The sequence below is a fragment of the Ostrea edulis genome, chromosome 3 (assembly GCF_947568905.1).
Source record: "Ostrea edulis chromosome 3, xbOstEdul1.1, whole genome shotgun sequence".
Lineage (NCBI taxonomy): Eukaryota > Metazoa > Mollusca > Bivalvia > Ostreida > Ostreidae > Ostrea > Ostrea edulis.
In genome coordinates this window covers 11209320-11226494 of record NC_079166.1, presented here as the reverse complement: position 1 = coordinate 11226494, position 17175 = coordinate 11209320, and the positions used below count along the sequence as shown (strand labels likewise).

At 35.5% G+C, this 17175-nt stretch overlaps 1 protein-coding gene across 13 annotated transcripts in view; it reads left to right on the top strand.

Moving 5' to 3' along the window:
* Positions 1 to 17175, top strand: part of LOC125677184 (probable cytochrome P450 49a1) — a 73749-nt gene that overhangs the window by 31535 nt on the left and 25039 nt on the right. For 4 of the 13 annotated variants that reach the window (XM_056160014.1, XM_056160015.1, XM_056160013.1 and 1 more), the window contains exons 1-3: positions 248 to 2256; positions 5767 to 5852; positions 14026 to 14229. In XM_056160014.1, coding sequence (XP_056015989.1) covers positions 2195 to 2256; positions 5767 to 5852; positions 14026 to 14229 — 352 coding nt within the window. In that variant the 5' untranslated portion in view covers positions 248 to 2194. Of the gene's footprint in view, positions 1 to 247; positions 2257 to 5766; positions 5853 to 6293; positions 6312 to 14025; positions 14230 to 17175 lie in introns of those variants that run through there. The other 9 variants (XM_048915172.2, XM_056160020.1, XM_048915170.2 and 6 more) reach the window with 4 other exon arrangements.

Genomic DNA, 17175 nt, shown 5'->3' with positions numbered 1-17175 from the left:
AGGACGACTGACCATTACATGTTATTATTTATTGTACCTCATGTAACACTGATGGATGGTGTGAGTGAAAATAAATGAAGTTGAACTTGAGAAGTATGGATACTCAATCGTCTGTGACCTTCATACTCATTTCTGTATCCATCTATCCATCTCTCTCTCTCTCTCTCTCTATCTCTCTCTCTCTCCATCCATCCATCATCATCTCTCTCTCTCTCTCTCCATCCATCCATCATCTCTCTCTCTCTCTCTCCATCCATCATCTCTCTCTCTCTCCATCCATCCATCATCTCTCTCTCTCTCTCTCTCTCTCTCTCTCTCTCTCTCTCTCTCTCTCTCTCTCTCTCAATCCATCCATCTAATGGTTTTTGCCTTTGATATCTTTACAAGTTATAATGATAAGCATTTCCACATAAACGCGTTGCAGTTGTAAGTTCTAAACAATTTGCGTATGAGTACAGAACTTGATAAATAAATAGTTTATACATCTACTTAACGACTGGTAATTCCGACAAAAACGAAAGTAGAATGTAAATAAATCTCTATAGTTCCTAGGCATACAGACTTCCATTGTTTATATTGTAGCCTCCGTAATATGATTTTTAAAAAAAAGATATGATATGCATTCTTTATCTTCCATGAGTGTAGGATTTTACATCAAATTGAAAGGTCGCTTGCGTTACAGTGCTTTCATCGAGAAATATATAATATGCAGTAAAACAGCAAAGAATCATGGGTACTCTGAAGTTGATATTAAAAAAAAAACCCCGCTAGAGTTCCTTACTGATAATGTCTCCTAGTCTTTAGTTATCAGTTTTTCCAATGAATTTTGCTCCTTTAGTGCCGACATGTTTTTGTATTTTTATAAGGTAAACTTTATTCAAAAGCTTGTACATGAAGTGAGAAATCCCATGCTCTGGCCTCAAAATAGTTAGATACATCGACCATGTTTTACATCACTCACTTTCATTCATATGTTTATTCGATATCCCATTGAACTCGAAATAAAAGACACCACAGGGTCTTCCATATATCCTTCCTGTTTAGGATATTTTGATAAACGTAGACGTTAACGGCAAATTAACAACTAATGAGAAATGGGATGACTTCAGCTTCTCCATCGTCAACTTCCCATATGTATGTACCTCATGTACCATTTCCATTGTGGTTTGAGCGAATAAAATGAATGAATGTAGCAGTATTCCATTATCACTCGATGTCGCCGATGTAATCCTTTGTCGATCATATTATTTTCTTTCACCTGAATTCATACAAGATCATCTTTTTCTGCTGCTACCATGCCTCGTTATTTTAAATTCATGGACGACCCATACAATTTTGATATCTTCATTGCTCAAAACTTTTGTACTAAGGTTTGGACAATTTATTGTCATGGAAAAGAAAAATAGACAGATTGTCTTATTCTGGTCAAATATAAAGCAGACTAATTATACATTAAATAAATAAATGAATTGATGAAAATGGAGAATGGCCGGTATCATGATATGCGTGTACCAAGCACTTTTCTGAGCTCAGAAGCTCTAGAAATGTAAATATGAATATTACAAATTTCGTTGGCATTGTTAACACATAACAATTAACAAATGTAAATGTGAACGAGGAATTATATCGATGATATTCCTTAATTGTGCACAGTTCCTTATAAACTAGACCTGAGTATACCTTGAGAAAGGAAGGCGAGAAACATACTCCTGATCTAATTTGATGAATATCATTTTTGATTTTGGCCTAATTATGTGATGACGGCCTAACTTTTGAAATAAACTTTTATCGGCACTGACTTCATCGTAAGAAATGTAAAAAAAATTATCAACTACTTACACACAGATCCTACGCTTATCTTGTATTTTCTATTCCCCCTTAAAATAAACACGTAAAAGAATTCACAAATGATGAGAGTTGATTGACGTGAATACCATATCAGATAGAGCGCAAGGCCAGTAACAGCTACTTGCTCAGAGAACCTTGAAATTCTAGTAAATAACACATAATTTGTAAATTTGTGCGTACATATCTTGTACATTTGTACTTGTAGGACACCAGCACGTGGAAACACCATTTTGCAATGTATGACTAGTAGTATTTGGACTGATTACCTATCAAGTTTTGCATATTTTTCATAATTTTCGTCATTTTCAATAAATGACATTTTTTATCTCTACATTGGTGTTCATTTATGATTGATCCCTTCTCATCAAAATCAGAACCACGGGATGAGTGCAGTATACGTAGAAACAGGTAAGTGTTTGTACTAATGGTTCACACGTACTCATTCAAAGTATGACCTAATTTCAAGCATAAACAATAAATATACAGTAAAAACTGTCAACTCCGACACCTGTGCAATTCAGTTCACTGGGCATTCCGAACTTCAAACTTTCTTTGCATTTTACAATGTTTATTCTAACACACTGTGATATTCCGACAAACAGTGCATGCCGGATTAAACAGATTTCACTATAGACTCCGTTTATCTGATCAGGATATAGGGATCACGGTGGATGTGACCGGTCGACAGGGGATGCTTACTCCTCCTAGGCACCTGATCCCACCTCTGGTGTGTCCAGGAGTCCGTGTTTGCCCAACTATCTATTTTGTATTGCTTATAAGAGTTACGAGATTGATCACTGTTCGTTATCTTCACCTTTCATATCGACATCTTGTTAAAAATCTTTAAAAAGGCTTTTAAACCAACTGATGCTGAAAGAAACGATATAGAATATACCCCCTGGTTACGTCACAGTTGCTAATTATAAAATTAATCTCTATTGACATGCAATGTTGTGTAAACTATGTATAGTTATGAAAAGAACAGTGACCCCATAACTCCTATAAAGAATACAAAATTAAGGGATGGGCAAACACGGACTCCTGGATATATCGGAGGTGGCATCAGGTGCCTAGGAGGAGCAAGCATCCCTTGTCAGCCGGTCACACCCGCCGTGAGACTTATCCGTCGTCAGTTACTAAGTGTCAATAATGCCAATTTAGGAGAGTGTATTGTCAAATCCCTTGAGCCGAGTCTAGTGTTTGAAACTCGTGATATTGACATTTTCTTGTACAGCCTCTCATTCTCTCTCTCTCATTCTCTCTCTCTCTCTCTCATTCTCTCTCTCTCTCATTTCTCTCTCTCTCTCTCTCTCTCTCTCTCTCTCTCTCTCTCTCTCTCTCTCTCTCTCTCTCTCTCTCTCTCTCTCTCTCTCTCTCTCTCTCTCTCTCTCTCTCTCTCCACATAAATAGATTTGAATTATTAAGGAATGACTTTAATTCTGGGGCAAGTTATACGAGTATAACCTGGTTTGGGTCAGTTTACGCTTTATAATACGGGAAATTGCATTGTTTAGGCCTACCCAAAATAAATCTTCAAATATCAGAAAATGCAATAATTTGCGGCTTAAATAACCCTGTGAAAACTTCTACTACATGAAAACTTGCCCTTGTATGCGATGTTGTCGCTAATAGTAAATCAACACACAAAATAGGTATTAGCAAGTGACAAATATTGCGATCCACATGTCAATGTGACTGACGTCATGTGATAAAATGTGACGTATGAATTTTTTATTTGCTTTGTTGAAACAACCCTCTTTTCCCCCCAGTGTGAAATGTATTTAAAAATGAACAGGACAATGCTTACTTGGTAATTCATTAATGCGAATATAATATATTTGTTTTAGTCTATTATTCGACCACCATACAGAGAAAGATGTTTTACAACAGTGATTTGTGTACAAGTAGATGCTAATATTGACAACGAGAAAACAATATGTATCAAACCGAAGAAATTTATTGTATACGTTGACTTTCTATTCCATAGAAGCTGAAAACAATGCTGCGATGTAAATTGAGAGAGAGAGAGAGAGAGAGAGAGAGAGAGAGCGAGAGAGAGAGAGAGAGAGAGAGAGAGAGAGAGAGAGAGAGAGAGAGAGAGAGCGAGAGAGAGCGAGAGAGTTCCGGCTTCAGGTTGTCAAAGGGTTGTGTCCCCATACCAAACCAGCTGACCAAACCAGGTTATACAAAAATAACCTGCGTTCCTCAATTGGAATTTAACCAATCAGAGACAAGGATACAATAAGAATTAAATCATTTAAAAATAATTTTGAATTTTGTTTTCTTGAACTGATCGTTCATTTTGACTACGCTATAAACAATATAAACCAAAATGTGTTGTAAGGGTATATCTTCTGCAATAAAGAAATTGAATTGACATTGTCAATCGAATACGTACTCAAATTCATGTGTTCAGTATGAAAATCGTGTATGACTGTTTTTTCTAAGTGGCGTGTCGCATTACTTACAAAACTGACCGACAGTTGACCAATGACTGACCAGCAACTTAATGAATATACACGTTGGGGTTCTCTCTTTTTATATATAGGCCTATATATATATATATATATATATAATATATGTATATATATATAAGCGAAATCTTGCCAAACCTTGTTTAAGCTAGGTTCTTCCCTCGTGTGGAGTTGTGCGTGTAAAAAACAACAAAGCTAATATTATTTTCTGTAAACTTTCACTGATTTCCAGGTAAGTTTTATTAATATTAACCTGTAGTTTGACGTCGTTGAATTGTTCTTCATATTTTCTGCTCAGATGCGTATGTCTTAGTCTTGTGTGGGTGAACTGACCAACGACACAATCATAATGGAATTGTCAAATTACGGGACGACTCTTCTTGAGAACCATAGAATATTGATATAGAAATGAAAACTAAATAGATAAAATAAAAAACAAATACAATGAAACTAAAGTACAAAGGCCTAGAACCACCCACTCACCCCACCCCCCGGACCGGAGAGAAGTAATCCGTCTCCTGAACGAGATAGAAAACAGATTATCTGTGTTACAGGGAGAGAAGTAAGCCGTCTCCTGAACGAGATAGAAAACAGAATAGACGTTTGTAACACTCGATATTTTCAATACGTCTCTCTCTCTCTCTCTCTCTCTCTCTCTCTCTCTCTCTCTCTCTCCGATTATAAAACACTTCAGGTTTTCCTCTATAGTGGCTTTTCAGGAGTCCATGTTAAATCAGTACAATTTTCCGTGGGCCAAAATTTCGTGTTGTCTTCCTTCCTGGGTTCGATCGATCGACAGACAGACCACCAGATTGACAGATATATAGACGGACAGTTGAATTACATGGTGTAGGTTTTCAATAGTTACATGTGGAAAAATAAATCACATGGCAACGTTCCCAATTTAATACACTACTTGCTTTCGCGTTTTAAAATAGGATGTCGTTACACACTTTCTTCTTCCTTAAACTCCTCTTTTATTTTAATTAGTAATCAATTACTCAGTAATCGTTTGGAATATAACTGATAGATGTGCAATAAGGTTTCGGATTTTTCAATATCTCACTACCCTGGTTCCAAGAATCCCTCATACATTTTACGCAGTAGCCTTATCATCTTTTGGAAAATGTTTTGTGGTGTCCTGTAGATGTGCAATAAGTTTTTGGAATTTTCATTTTCACCCTTGGAGTCAAATGGGGGTTTGAAAACGACGTTTTTCTACAAAAACCTGGTTCCCAGAACTCCACTTACATTTTGCGCAGTAGCCAAATCACCTTTTCGAAGATGAATGACGGTGTCTTATTTATTTTCACCTTGAGAGATTAAAAAAACGACGCTTTTATATAGGAAAACCAGAACTCTTACATTTGATGCAGTAGCTAAATATTGGAAGACGATTGGTGGTGTCCTTTAGATGTCCAATAATTTTCTTTTTCACCTTTAGGGGCAAATTGGGTGGAAAAACTACGACGAACAAAACTTGGTGCTCAGTGCATTGCGCCATGTGCAACAAGAATAAATTTTTGGCAGGTACTTTTTTAAAAACAAAAACACTTCCTTTTTCAACTTCTTTTTAAACAAAAAATTTAACTATTTATTAAGTTACAAATTTATTCTTCACAAAGATATGAATTAATTATATAAAATACTAACATAAGAGACCAGGGTGCATTTTTTTTTTTTTACAACTGTATTTTCAGAATTACCGCTACATTCTCATTAGCACGTCTGAATAGCATTCATAATCTGCTAGTCAGCGCCTTATGGATGTCCATGTATAAAAAGTACATCTGAAATCGAGATGAAAAATGTAATTTCTGGCGATGTAGCGGTAACGTATTCCTCCCAATGACCATTCTCTCACCTGTACATTCTCTCACCTGTACATTCTATGTTAATGATAATGTATATATATTCAAGTAAATTATAAAATAACAATTCTCTTTTAGTTACACAAGTGTGACGGAGAGTATATTTAAAGACAAACACGTGCGTATGTTTTACGGCAGTATCTAGTTACTACTTAAACTTATCCAGTTGAAAATTTGTATTTTGAAAGTGTTTGGAAAGGATTACATTTCATGGCGGAAGAATTATATGCAAAAAGATCCAAGTTTGCACGATTTCGCTGTTTTTGGTTTTCTCCAATATGTCGTCGTTAATTATAATTAATAGTACCTATAGGCATGTATTTCAATTTTGTAATTTATGATGAGTAGTAGAAATTTGAACTAATCTAAATTTATTAATTTGGTTGATATGTTTTTGTAAACAGACCGTCGATTCTTAAAAACACCTACAGTATACTAAGGACTTCTCAAAATTAATGGTTGAAAGTAGAAAAGTTGTATTGATTCTACAAGAAAATATGTGTTTTACAATGCTCAGTAAATAAATTTCCTCCTACAAATGTATTTTCTATCATGCATAAATTTTAATGAAATAAATATTTTGCAAAAACCTATGACGTCACATGAGGGTGGAATTACTTTAATCCACTCGAAATTTTGTATAAAAATTCAGTATGTTGGCCAATAATTTAAAAAAAAAATTGATCCATAACCACGACTTTCTTAAATTCCATCTTAAATATGTGATTCATGTGCACAATACTCCTACTACACATGCATTTTTTTAACTCTCAAATTCCATGTAATGCATTTTTCGATATATTTTAAAAGTGCAAATAGGTCTTTATCTATTTCCAATCTACTAGCATTGAACTTTTTGTTTATATCTATATTGTTTTTAAAGACATGAGTGCATATTTATTTGATCTAATGATTGATTAGTGTTGCTTATGGTGTTTTAACAAATCGAATTCATACAAATATTTCAAGAGCGAAACGTTTAACATGCCGTGACTCAGTAAAAACATTATAACCCCAGTTTTTCGTTTAAATTTCATATTTCTTCATTGTAAAAATCTATAAATTATATTTTCCCCTAAAAATTACCGTACTGCAAATTTGTTCCTTTGAGCTATGAAATTTAAATGATGATGTTTTCGTATCTTAAGTATGAAAAGTCAATATTTATTTCTATTAAACCATTTTTTAAATATCTATATTGTTAGAAGAAATGAATATGTACATTCGATGTATATCTAATATATATTTGATGTAATGATTGATTTTTGTTGCTTATGTTGTGTCGACACCAGCAGATGTGTATAAATCTTAAAAAGATTTTAAGTGCAAAAAGGTCAAGTTTTACACACAGTGGCTCAATATTATAACCCCCGTTTTGAGCTCACCTGAGGTGAAAGTGAACTTTTCTGATCACCTTTTGTCTGGACATCGCCTGTCCATCCGTCCGTCCGTCCATAAACTTTTCACATTTTCATCTTCGCCTTCTCCAGAATCAATGGGTCAATTTCAATACAACTTAGTACAAATCATCCTTGTGTGAAGGGAATTCAAGTTTGTTCAAATGAAGGGTTATGTCCGCTTCAAAGGGTAGATAATCACGAATATTGCCAAAATATGGTGAGGGTCATTTAAAAACCACCTTCCCAACAAATCACTCGGCCAGAAAAGTTGAAATTTACAAGCTTTTTGTAAGCTTCCTTCCATAGTGCAGATTCAAGTTTGTTAAACTCATGGGCACTGGGGCTGGATTAAGATCATAATAGGGGATAAAAGTTTTACATGCTAATATAAAGGGAAATCTTTTAACAAATCTTCTCAAGCATCACTGGGTCAGAAAAGTTGAAATTCCTGACACAGTGGAGGTTCAGGTTTGTGACATGTGAAGATAACGAACAGTGATCAATCTCATTAGTCCTGTAAGCAATACAAAATAGAGAGTTTGACAAACACGGACCCCTGGACACACCAGAGGTGGGATCAGGTGCCTAGGAGGAGTAAGCACCAACTGTTGACCGGTCACACCCGCCGTGAACCCAATATCTTGATCAGGTAAACGGAGTTATCCTTAGTTAAAATCAGTGTGCCAAGAACGGCCTAACAATCGGTAGGAAACACGTCAGATAGCATTTGACCCAATGATAGGTTGTACTGGCAAACTAAATCGTTATAATGACCACGGAATTTGCGAAACGAGACTGTCGCTGTTGAAATCTCTGCACCAAAAAATTGTTTGTCAGTAGCCTGCCTCAATTTAAAAACTGACCATACGCAGAACAAGCTCTTGTGTATCGAATCAGTTGAGAGTTATAAACACCATATGCACTTGATAATGTAATATTGCTATATAGAGATGGGAAGTTGAAGATGGAGAAACTGAAATCATCCCGTTATAAAGTTGAGTGGCTAGTTTGCCGTTATGATAAGACCTTCTGAAACAGTAGTGTTTGATCTTTTGACATTGGAGTTTGACATACTTTTAAACAAAAATCCCGACCTATTCAATATCACTTGAACCACCTAAGGGAATGATTTCATATTTTGTACATAGATTCTTTATGACAAGATTTGTTTTTCCTTCTATTTAGTATTTGACCTTGTGACCTTGCCCTAGAAGTTTGACCTACTTTTGATAAAGATCTGACGTATTTGATATCTCCTGAACTATTCAAGCTAGAGCTTTCATGTTTTGTATATAGATTTCTTATGACAAGGTATTTCACACCATTCCGTGACCTATGACCTTGGTCTTATCCAGGTCAGCTTTCAGTTGATAGCGTTCGGTTGAAAATGCAGGAGAACATAAAACAATATTCTAAACAAAGGTGGTGAACCTTAAAAATCTCAAAGTTCTGAAAGATGTCTATTGAAGGGGTTAAGAGAAAAATAATACTAATGAGCAAAATGAATTTATACATGAAAGGTGAAGATAATTAACGAACAGTGATCAATCTCATAACTCCTATAAGCAATACAAAATAGAGAATTGGGCAATGTGCTATGTAGCAGTCTTCATCAAAAATCACTAGCCCGAATCCCCGAGGCTACGGGCTTGTCCAAAAGGTTTCCGTCCGCCTAGTATATAATCCAAGATAGAGATTTTCGGTGTGTGAGTCTGATTGTGAATTATTACAAAACGTTTAAAAGCATCTCGCTGTGTTTTAAATTCATCCTGATGAAATACTCCTTCATTGTTTATGTAATTATATGGTTTTTTTTTTTTTTTTTTTTTGTTTTTTTTTTTACACTACTTGTTTTTGTAAAGACTGGTGTAGAAACATGTATGTTTCCATTTCTTCATAAAGTAGATGGCGAGTGACTGATAAAGACACATACCGTATTAAATTAAATCTTCTTGTTTGTGATATATTGCTACAAATTCAACTAGGTGAGATTAAAACACATAGTTTACACTTATGTACTAAAATACTATTAATTCTACGCCAGATTTCCTGATCAAAATACAGTAAAATATGGAAGCTTCCAGGCGCTTCGCCCCCTGAACCCCGTCCTGGACAAACCGTTGGGGGATTTTCCCATGCACCTACACTAAAATTCTGGATCCTCCCATGGATGTTTAGATTGTTAGTATTAAAAGAGATGTACAAATATATATATATATATATATAAATAAACAATGGAAACACGAAGGGATAGGCTATTAAATCTGACAGGTATTCCTTAATGGTGATCATAATAAATCCTTTTAGAGTTATTACGTGCGAAAGGTGCTAAAACTTCACATGGTGACACGAACTTTATATATAGAATCCTGTTTGCATCCACAAATAGAACGCAGAAACACACACACAAAAAAAAACACAACCACCTTCATTGATACAATTTTCACATGTAAAGGGGGTGGGGGTGGGTGGGGGGCTCGTGCCAAGATAAAACGTAAGCAAACGCTCGTCAGTCGCGGGTCTTTCAGATATGAATTAAAAATCTGAGGTCCCGAGTCAGGTGTTTCTCTTAGTATTCTAAGATTATCAGCCATAGAAAACTCGTCAATTTCTTCGCATAGTTTGCCACTAGATTGTTTAAAGCAATGATATAACGTTATGTCTCTGGTCTGAAAGAGATAAATCAAAAACATGTGTGTGTGTGTGTGTGTGTACATCAGGCCATATTTTGCCCCATGTGAACTTTACAGTTGTATGAACGGAAACAATAAATTACATATGCTAAGACATAATGCAAGAAGCTTCTCTTATGAATTCGATATTTTGAAACCATATATTTCTAGTTTTATGATAGTCCGAAACCTAAATCATATTGCCATCACTGCATACATTCACAAAATACATCAAAACGTAATTTGCGGTCGCAATGCTGTAGGTCAAATAATGACGGGCTATTAATGTCATTCGTCCAGGGGCGCTAGTTCTCAACCGCACACGAAGTTAAGATGTGCTCTGTGACGTATAAGTCAAATCGAGTGATATTTTCTATGAACATTATCTTTACATCTTCGCCAGAATTCAAGGGGAGCGGAGTGGACCGAAAACCCTTGGTTAGCGAAGATGTATCTTTACAGTTAAATAGATAATGAAACTCATCACCAATGTCATTTGAGTTACTAGAACTCATAAAACTTGGAGTAGTAAATTTTCAGGTTTAAGATGTGTTAAAAACTATTAAGTGAGTTCTACATGTTGATATTGGTCCATACATTGCTTTTGTACCTTCAGGTCATATATTCTCAATGCTATGCTTTTATGTTTATGTTTGACTGAAAATGACATATTAGTATTTTACAGAATATTTTAAGGACTGTCAGAATTTTACCATTACACTTTAATGCAGGACATTTTTTTTAAAAATTTTTTATAACCGTATGCTCTTTATCTAGAGATTTTAAACTGATTAGGGCGCTATACAAATTTTGTATTGTGTTGTATTTTGTATTGTAATTTTACAATTTGTCTTCTTTTCGCTTGGCCTTTCGTCATCTTGTTGTCTTATCATTTTGTATAGTATTGTATTTCACCTTTGTCATATATTTATAATGTTATAATTATTCTTACATTCACTAGGAAAATAAACACCCACATTCTAAATAATTGACAATTTCAATATTCTGACCACAGTGTAAATACATTGTTTATTTATTTATTTTTTTGGCTTTGTTTTTTCCCCCCATATCAATGCGGCGGGTCCTCAGACAATCGGATCACTAGAAATACGACAGACTTGATACACGATTTTAACGCGCTAACCGCTCATGGTGTTACGTATGCTTAGATTGACTGCAGTTTCTATAAACCTGACACCCACACAACATGGATTTGATATTCATATGGATTTTTCTGACGCTATATGGCTGATACACGATACTATTAGTTACACAGTTAGTTAGTGACCTGATACAGAAAAATACATGGTGTGAAAAGAAAACCCGTATCGGGCGAGGCGAAGCCGAGCCCGATACGGGTTTTCTTTTCACACCATGTATTTTTCCGTATCAGGTCACTAACTAACTGTGTAACGAATTTATCACGTCGAAGACCTCTAACTGGATATGTGGGGGGTCTATATCATACAACTTAGTCAAATGTCTTTCCTTTTGACACGGCTGCAAGTCGAACCCGACGATAAATAAAATTACTCGCCCAATACGGAGTTTACTCGCATGATACGGTTTTTTTCACGGCGTCATGTGACCAAGATCTGACCAATTAGATTTCAACAATTTTGTCTGAGGCGTGATAATGGATCATTACAATGCATAATCGGCTCGTTTTCTATATATATAGTCCTCCATATTGCCCGTGTTGGTCTACTCGCTTGTCACAGTGATTCTTTACACTTACAGGCTATAGACTGGTTTGAACATATTTTATTGCATATCTAATATACAAAAGGTTGAACACAAGTTCTCACAACTTACGAGGTTCTCACCTTAAATTAATTGATAACAATTGTCATAAAACTTGTGTATAGATCAAATGAATACATGTACATATAGCATAAAGTGAATTATTATCATGAGAATCTGCCTGGATGAAGTATAAATTTGTGAACAGCATTAAAAATTTTGCTGTTAGTCTCATACCCCAAAATTGTCACTGCCCCAAAGTAAAATCCGTGTATCAATAATAGATAATTCTTGTATTTGAAAAAGTTCGTTAAACATAACATTTCTTACTACTGAAAATCTTTTCCAAACAAAGAAAAAAAAATGATATGCATCTTCTCTCATACCACAATGACAGTTAGGAGAATTGACAATGTTTTTTCGGTGTAAATCAGTTAAGCAAACAGTTATGTCTTAGTTTAGTATGAATTATATTTACTATTCTTTTGCCAAGAAGAAAATGTTTAGGCTCTATTGAAATATTGATATTATTAGAAATGTTTCGACGGAACTGACAGATAGATGTTGTTTTCTTTGCTTCGTTTGCTAAATAGTTCCATTTGCGAATGGCATCGGGATATAATGATTTATTTTATATTTCTTGCTTAGTTCTAGGAGGTATATAGTCATATTCGTAACGAATATTCGTCACTTTCTGACATCTATTACACAAATAACTTTTAAACCATTGAAAACGATTTCCACATATTCCATATTTTTAATTTAAAAAGAAGTCCCTTATGCCAAACCCTGTCAAAAGCTTTAGAAAGATCACAAAAAACCAGACGTTGTATGGGAAAATATGACGACCGAATTTTTTGGCGACTGAGCTTCCGCGACAAAAAACGAGGCCGTCATATTTTCCCATACAAAGTCTATAACCTTTTTACTATATACTTTCAATTTCATTTAGAAACTAACAATAATTCATTTTCAACAATTTCTTTATTGGTTTAACTGAGTAAAAGATGAAAAACACGAAAAATTTGAAAATTAACGGCGTAGAAATTTGATTGTGACGTAATGTTTGCGGGCCGGAATGTTTCCAGGCATATATCGTGTGATATATGCCCGCAAGCTTTTAAAGAAAAAAGAAGAGATGAAATTGAAAGTATATAATAATGAAGGTCATTGCCTTATAAACTCTCCAGGGCTGCAATATCCTTTTACTATGGTGGCTGATTTGTGCCATTTTACAATTTGTTGTCTTTTTGCATGACGTTTCTTCATCTTACCGTCTTTTCCAGACGTAAAGACGACAAACGATAATTAGCGACTTTTCTCCTCGAAATAACGAAAAATAAAACCCCCACCGAAAAGTCGAAAACACGACAAAATTGTGGCAAAAAGACGACAAAAAAACCCGCAAATTAGCGACCTACATGTAATTTGTCGTCTTTTCGGTTGGCTCTAAATAACGAACAGACGACAAATCGAAAAGTAGAAATGACGCAATAATAACCCAAACATAAAAACAATTTCATATTTGCAAGTAATATCCTGGATATGATACATACGAGCAACGAAATAGCGTGATATATTAAGAATTCCATGTATTTAATTATTCCCTGAATACTTATCATTTACTTAGTTTGTGCATCAGTCGAATTCGGGTGATGAAACAGCATATGAGAAACTTACTGAGTACATTATGATTCACTTACGATGAATATTTGTCCCACTCCCGCATGTTAACAAGTTGTTTACATACTAAGTGCGAGAGTTCTCCAAAGGGAAATAACTCGGACGTATCTCGAAATCAGCGTAATAACACGCGCATGAAAATGTGCGCAATGATAGGATTAGCTCATGGATTCAATTATTGCGAGCAAAAATGGAATGGATGATATAATGAAATAACTAAAGTATTTGAGTTTATGTTGATTTAATTGACAATCCATAGTTATTGAAACTTTTAAACGTATTACATTGAGAGCAGGGGGCCAACTGTATTATTCACCAAAGGTTTCTATTTTAGCCATGAAGCGGAGGATCTTGAGAATTTACTGCCAGGGATTTAGATGGTCTCCTTCACGCAAACACACATCCTCCACTGTCCAGGCCACTACGGAATCCGCCAACACACTCTCCTCTAAGACCAAGACGCTGAAAGATGTACCCAGCCCACGTGGTATATATAGCATACCTTTCATAGGGAATGTCTTACAGATTTCTCCGTATGGTGAGTACGTAATGTAGTAGTAATTTTTATTGGTGAGTACGTGATGTAGTAGTAATTTTTATTGGTGAGTACGTGATGTAGTAGTAATTTTTATTGGTGAGTACGTGATGTAGTAGTAATTTTTATTGGTGAGTACGTGATGTAGTAGTAATTTTTATTGGTGAGTACGTGATGTAGTAGTAATTTTTATTGGTGAGTACGTGATGTAGTAGTAATTTTTATTGGTGAGTACGTGATGTAGTAGTAATTTTTATTGGTGAGTACGTGATGTAGTAGTAATTTTTATTGGTGAGTACGTGATGTAGTAGTAATTTTTATTGGTGAGTACGTGATGTAGTAGTAATTTTTATTGGTGAGTACGTGATGTAGTAGTAATTTTTATTGGTGAGTACGTGATGTAGTAGTAATTTTTATTGGTGAGTACGTGATGTAGTAGTAATTTTTATTGGTGAGTACGTGATGTAGTAGTAATTTTTATTGGTGAGTACGTGATGTAGTAGTAATTTTTATTGGTGAGTACGTGATGTAGTAGTAATTTTTATTGGTGAGTACGTGATGTAGTAGTAATTTTTATTGGTGAGTACGTGATGTAGTAGTAATTTTTATTGGTGAGTACGTGATGTAGTAGTAATTTTTATTGGTGAGTACGTGATGTATCAGTAATTTTTATTGGGAACTTGTGACATTTGTTATTAGGTTCTATACCACCCACACACAACCAGACACCTTACTAGACACCGCGTCAGCGCATGCTCCATCAATTAGCTTCTATACCACCCACACACAACCAGACACCTTACTAGACACCGCGTCAGCGCATGCTCCATCAAAAGTTTCCTCCTTACGTCTGCATTTTATGTTTAATAAATTACAATGTGCTTGTAAAACTAAATTAATTAAAATGAAAGCTTTAAGTAAGATTTTATTTGAACAACTTAACTGTGATTAATATTTAATAGTGTCTGGGAATATATCAGATTACAATATTGATAATCCTGACCGACTGTTATTAATTGCTTACCCCCCCCCCCCTTTCCCCAGATTGCATAAATGAGTGAGTCTGCGAGGTTTACTAAGTCTGCTCTATGTGTCCGACTTCTGTTAGGTTGTGTATTGTGTCTAGTTGGAACTGAAATAAGATTCATTTCTCGTATTGGAATCAAGATAGGATTGTCAGATTGAATGTGGAGCTATTCAATATACACCAAGTATAAGCTATTTGATATATATATCCAGTGTTGTAGCATAAAATATTACCATATGTAGCATTTTCGACCGAAAACACATCGCTCCCGGGTTACCCCCCTCCTGAAAAATGGCCCAGGTTAGATTTTCCCTCTAGGAAAATGAACCAATGTTTAGATTCCCCGAGGAAAAACAGCCCCACTATAGAATCTGCCTCCTAAACGACAATGCGCTCTCCCACTGGCAATGAAGCAGAAGAATTTCAAATTAAATCGACCAAGCGCAGTTCCAACTTTGTGACAAACGGGATGATTTCAACTTCTCCATCGCCAACTTCCCATATTCATGTAGTAATATTCCATTATCACCTGCATATGGTGTTTATATATCTCAACTGATTCAATACGCAAGAGCTTGTTCTGCGTATGATCAGTTTTTAAATAGAGACAAGCTACTGAAAAACAACATGATGTTAAAAGGGTTTGAACAGTCTAGTTTAAAGTCAGTATTTCGCAAATTCTATGCTGTCTGACGTATTTCATAATTGGTAGACCGTTCTTTGCCCACTGATTTTGACTGCGGATTACTCCAGGGTACCTGTAAAGTGCGAAACGAAACGAAACCCACCGAAACGAAACGAAACCCACCGAAACGAAACGAAACAGATTGTATGATCGAACTCTCTTAATTATAATAATTGAAAATGGTATCTTAGGCCCCTGTTAAAGTTTACACATATAAATAAAATTCGCCTCCCCTTTGATGTAGGCTTTCGGCTTGACTGATACAAAGTTTTAAGAGTTGGAAGGGGGGGGGGGGGTAAGCACAAAGTACATAAATACCATGTGCAATTAGCTTCGGATCCATAAATTTCAGAACGGAAGGTTACAGTCTCACAGGTCAGAGGTCTGGGGAAACACACTAAACAAGGGATGGGGGTCGTCGGCGTTGAATCCGATTTTGGGCATAAATACATGTTTCAGTATTTTTTGCTCTAAAGACAAATATATGTATACATGTGGATATTGTGTATTTGTATGTAGTATATCAAACGGTGGATTCTGAATATGTCCTCCCGTTCTCTTCGTGATTTCTGCTTAAAATCCCCTTGTTCATAAGCCTTTTCAGTTTACAAAATGCCGACCTCCTCCTAATATTATTGCATTAAAAAAAATCCGTTTTCCGTCCCGTTTTCAACTCCCCGTCTTAGCAACATCCCAAATGTATAGAGTTTTTTTCATTATTGAAAGTACTCGTACCTCAGCAGTTAGAGAAAAAATAAGAGGTTAAGAGCTTTTCCTGCTTTCAATTTTCTCAGACACCAGCTTCTTCAAACAATGTATCTGTGCCCAAAGGCGGATCCAACGTCGGCGACTCCACCCCTCGTATAGTGTGTTTCCCCAGATCTCTGAGACTGCAACCCTCGGTTCTGAAATGTATGGATCCGAAACTAATTGTACATGGCATTTAATCAACTACGGATATGTACTTTGTGCTTACTCCCCCCTTTCCAACTTTTAAAACTTTGTAACAATCAAGCCGAAAGCCTACATCAAAGGGGAGGCGAATTTTATTTATATGTGGTAACTTTCACAGGGGCCAAAGATACCATTTTTAATTATTATAATTAAAAGAGTTCGGTTATACAATCTGTTTCGTTTCGGTAGATTTCGTTTCGTTTCGGTAGATTTCGTTTCGTTTCGGTAGATTTCGTTTCGCACTTTACAGGTACCCGATTACTCCATGCACTTGATCAAGATA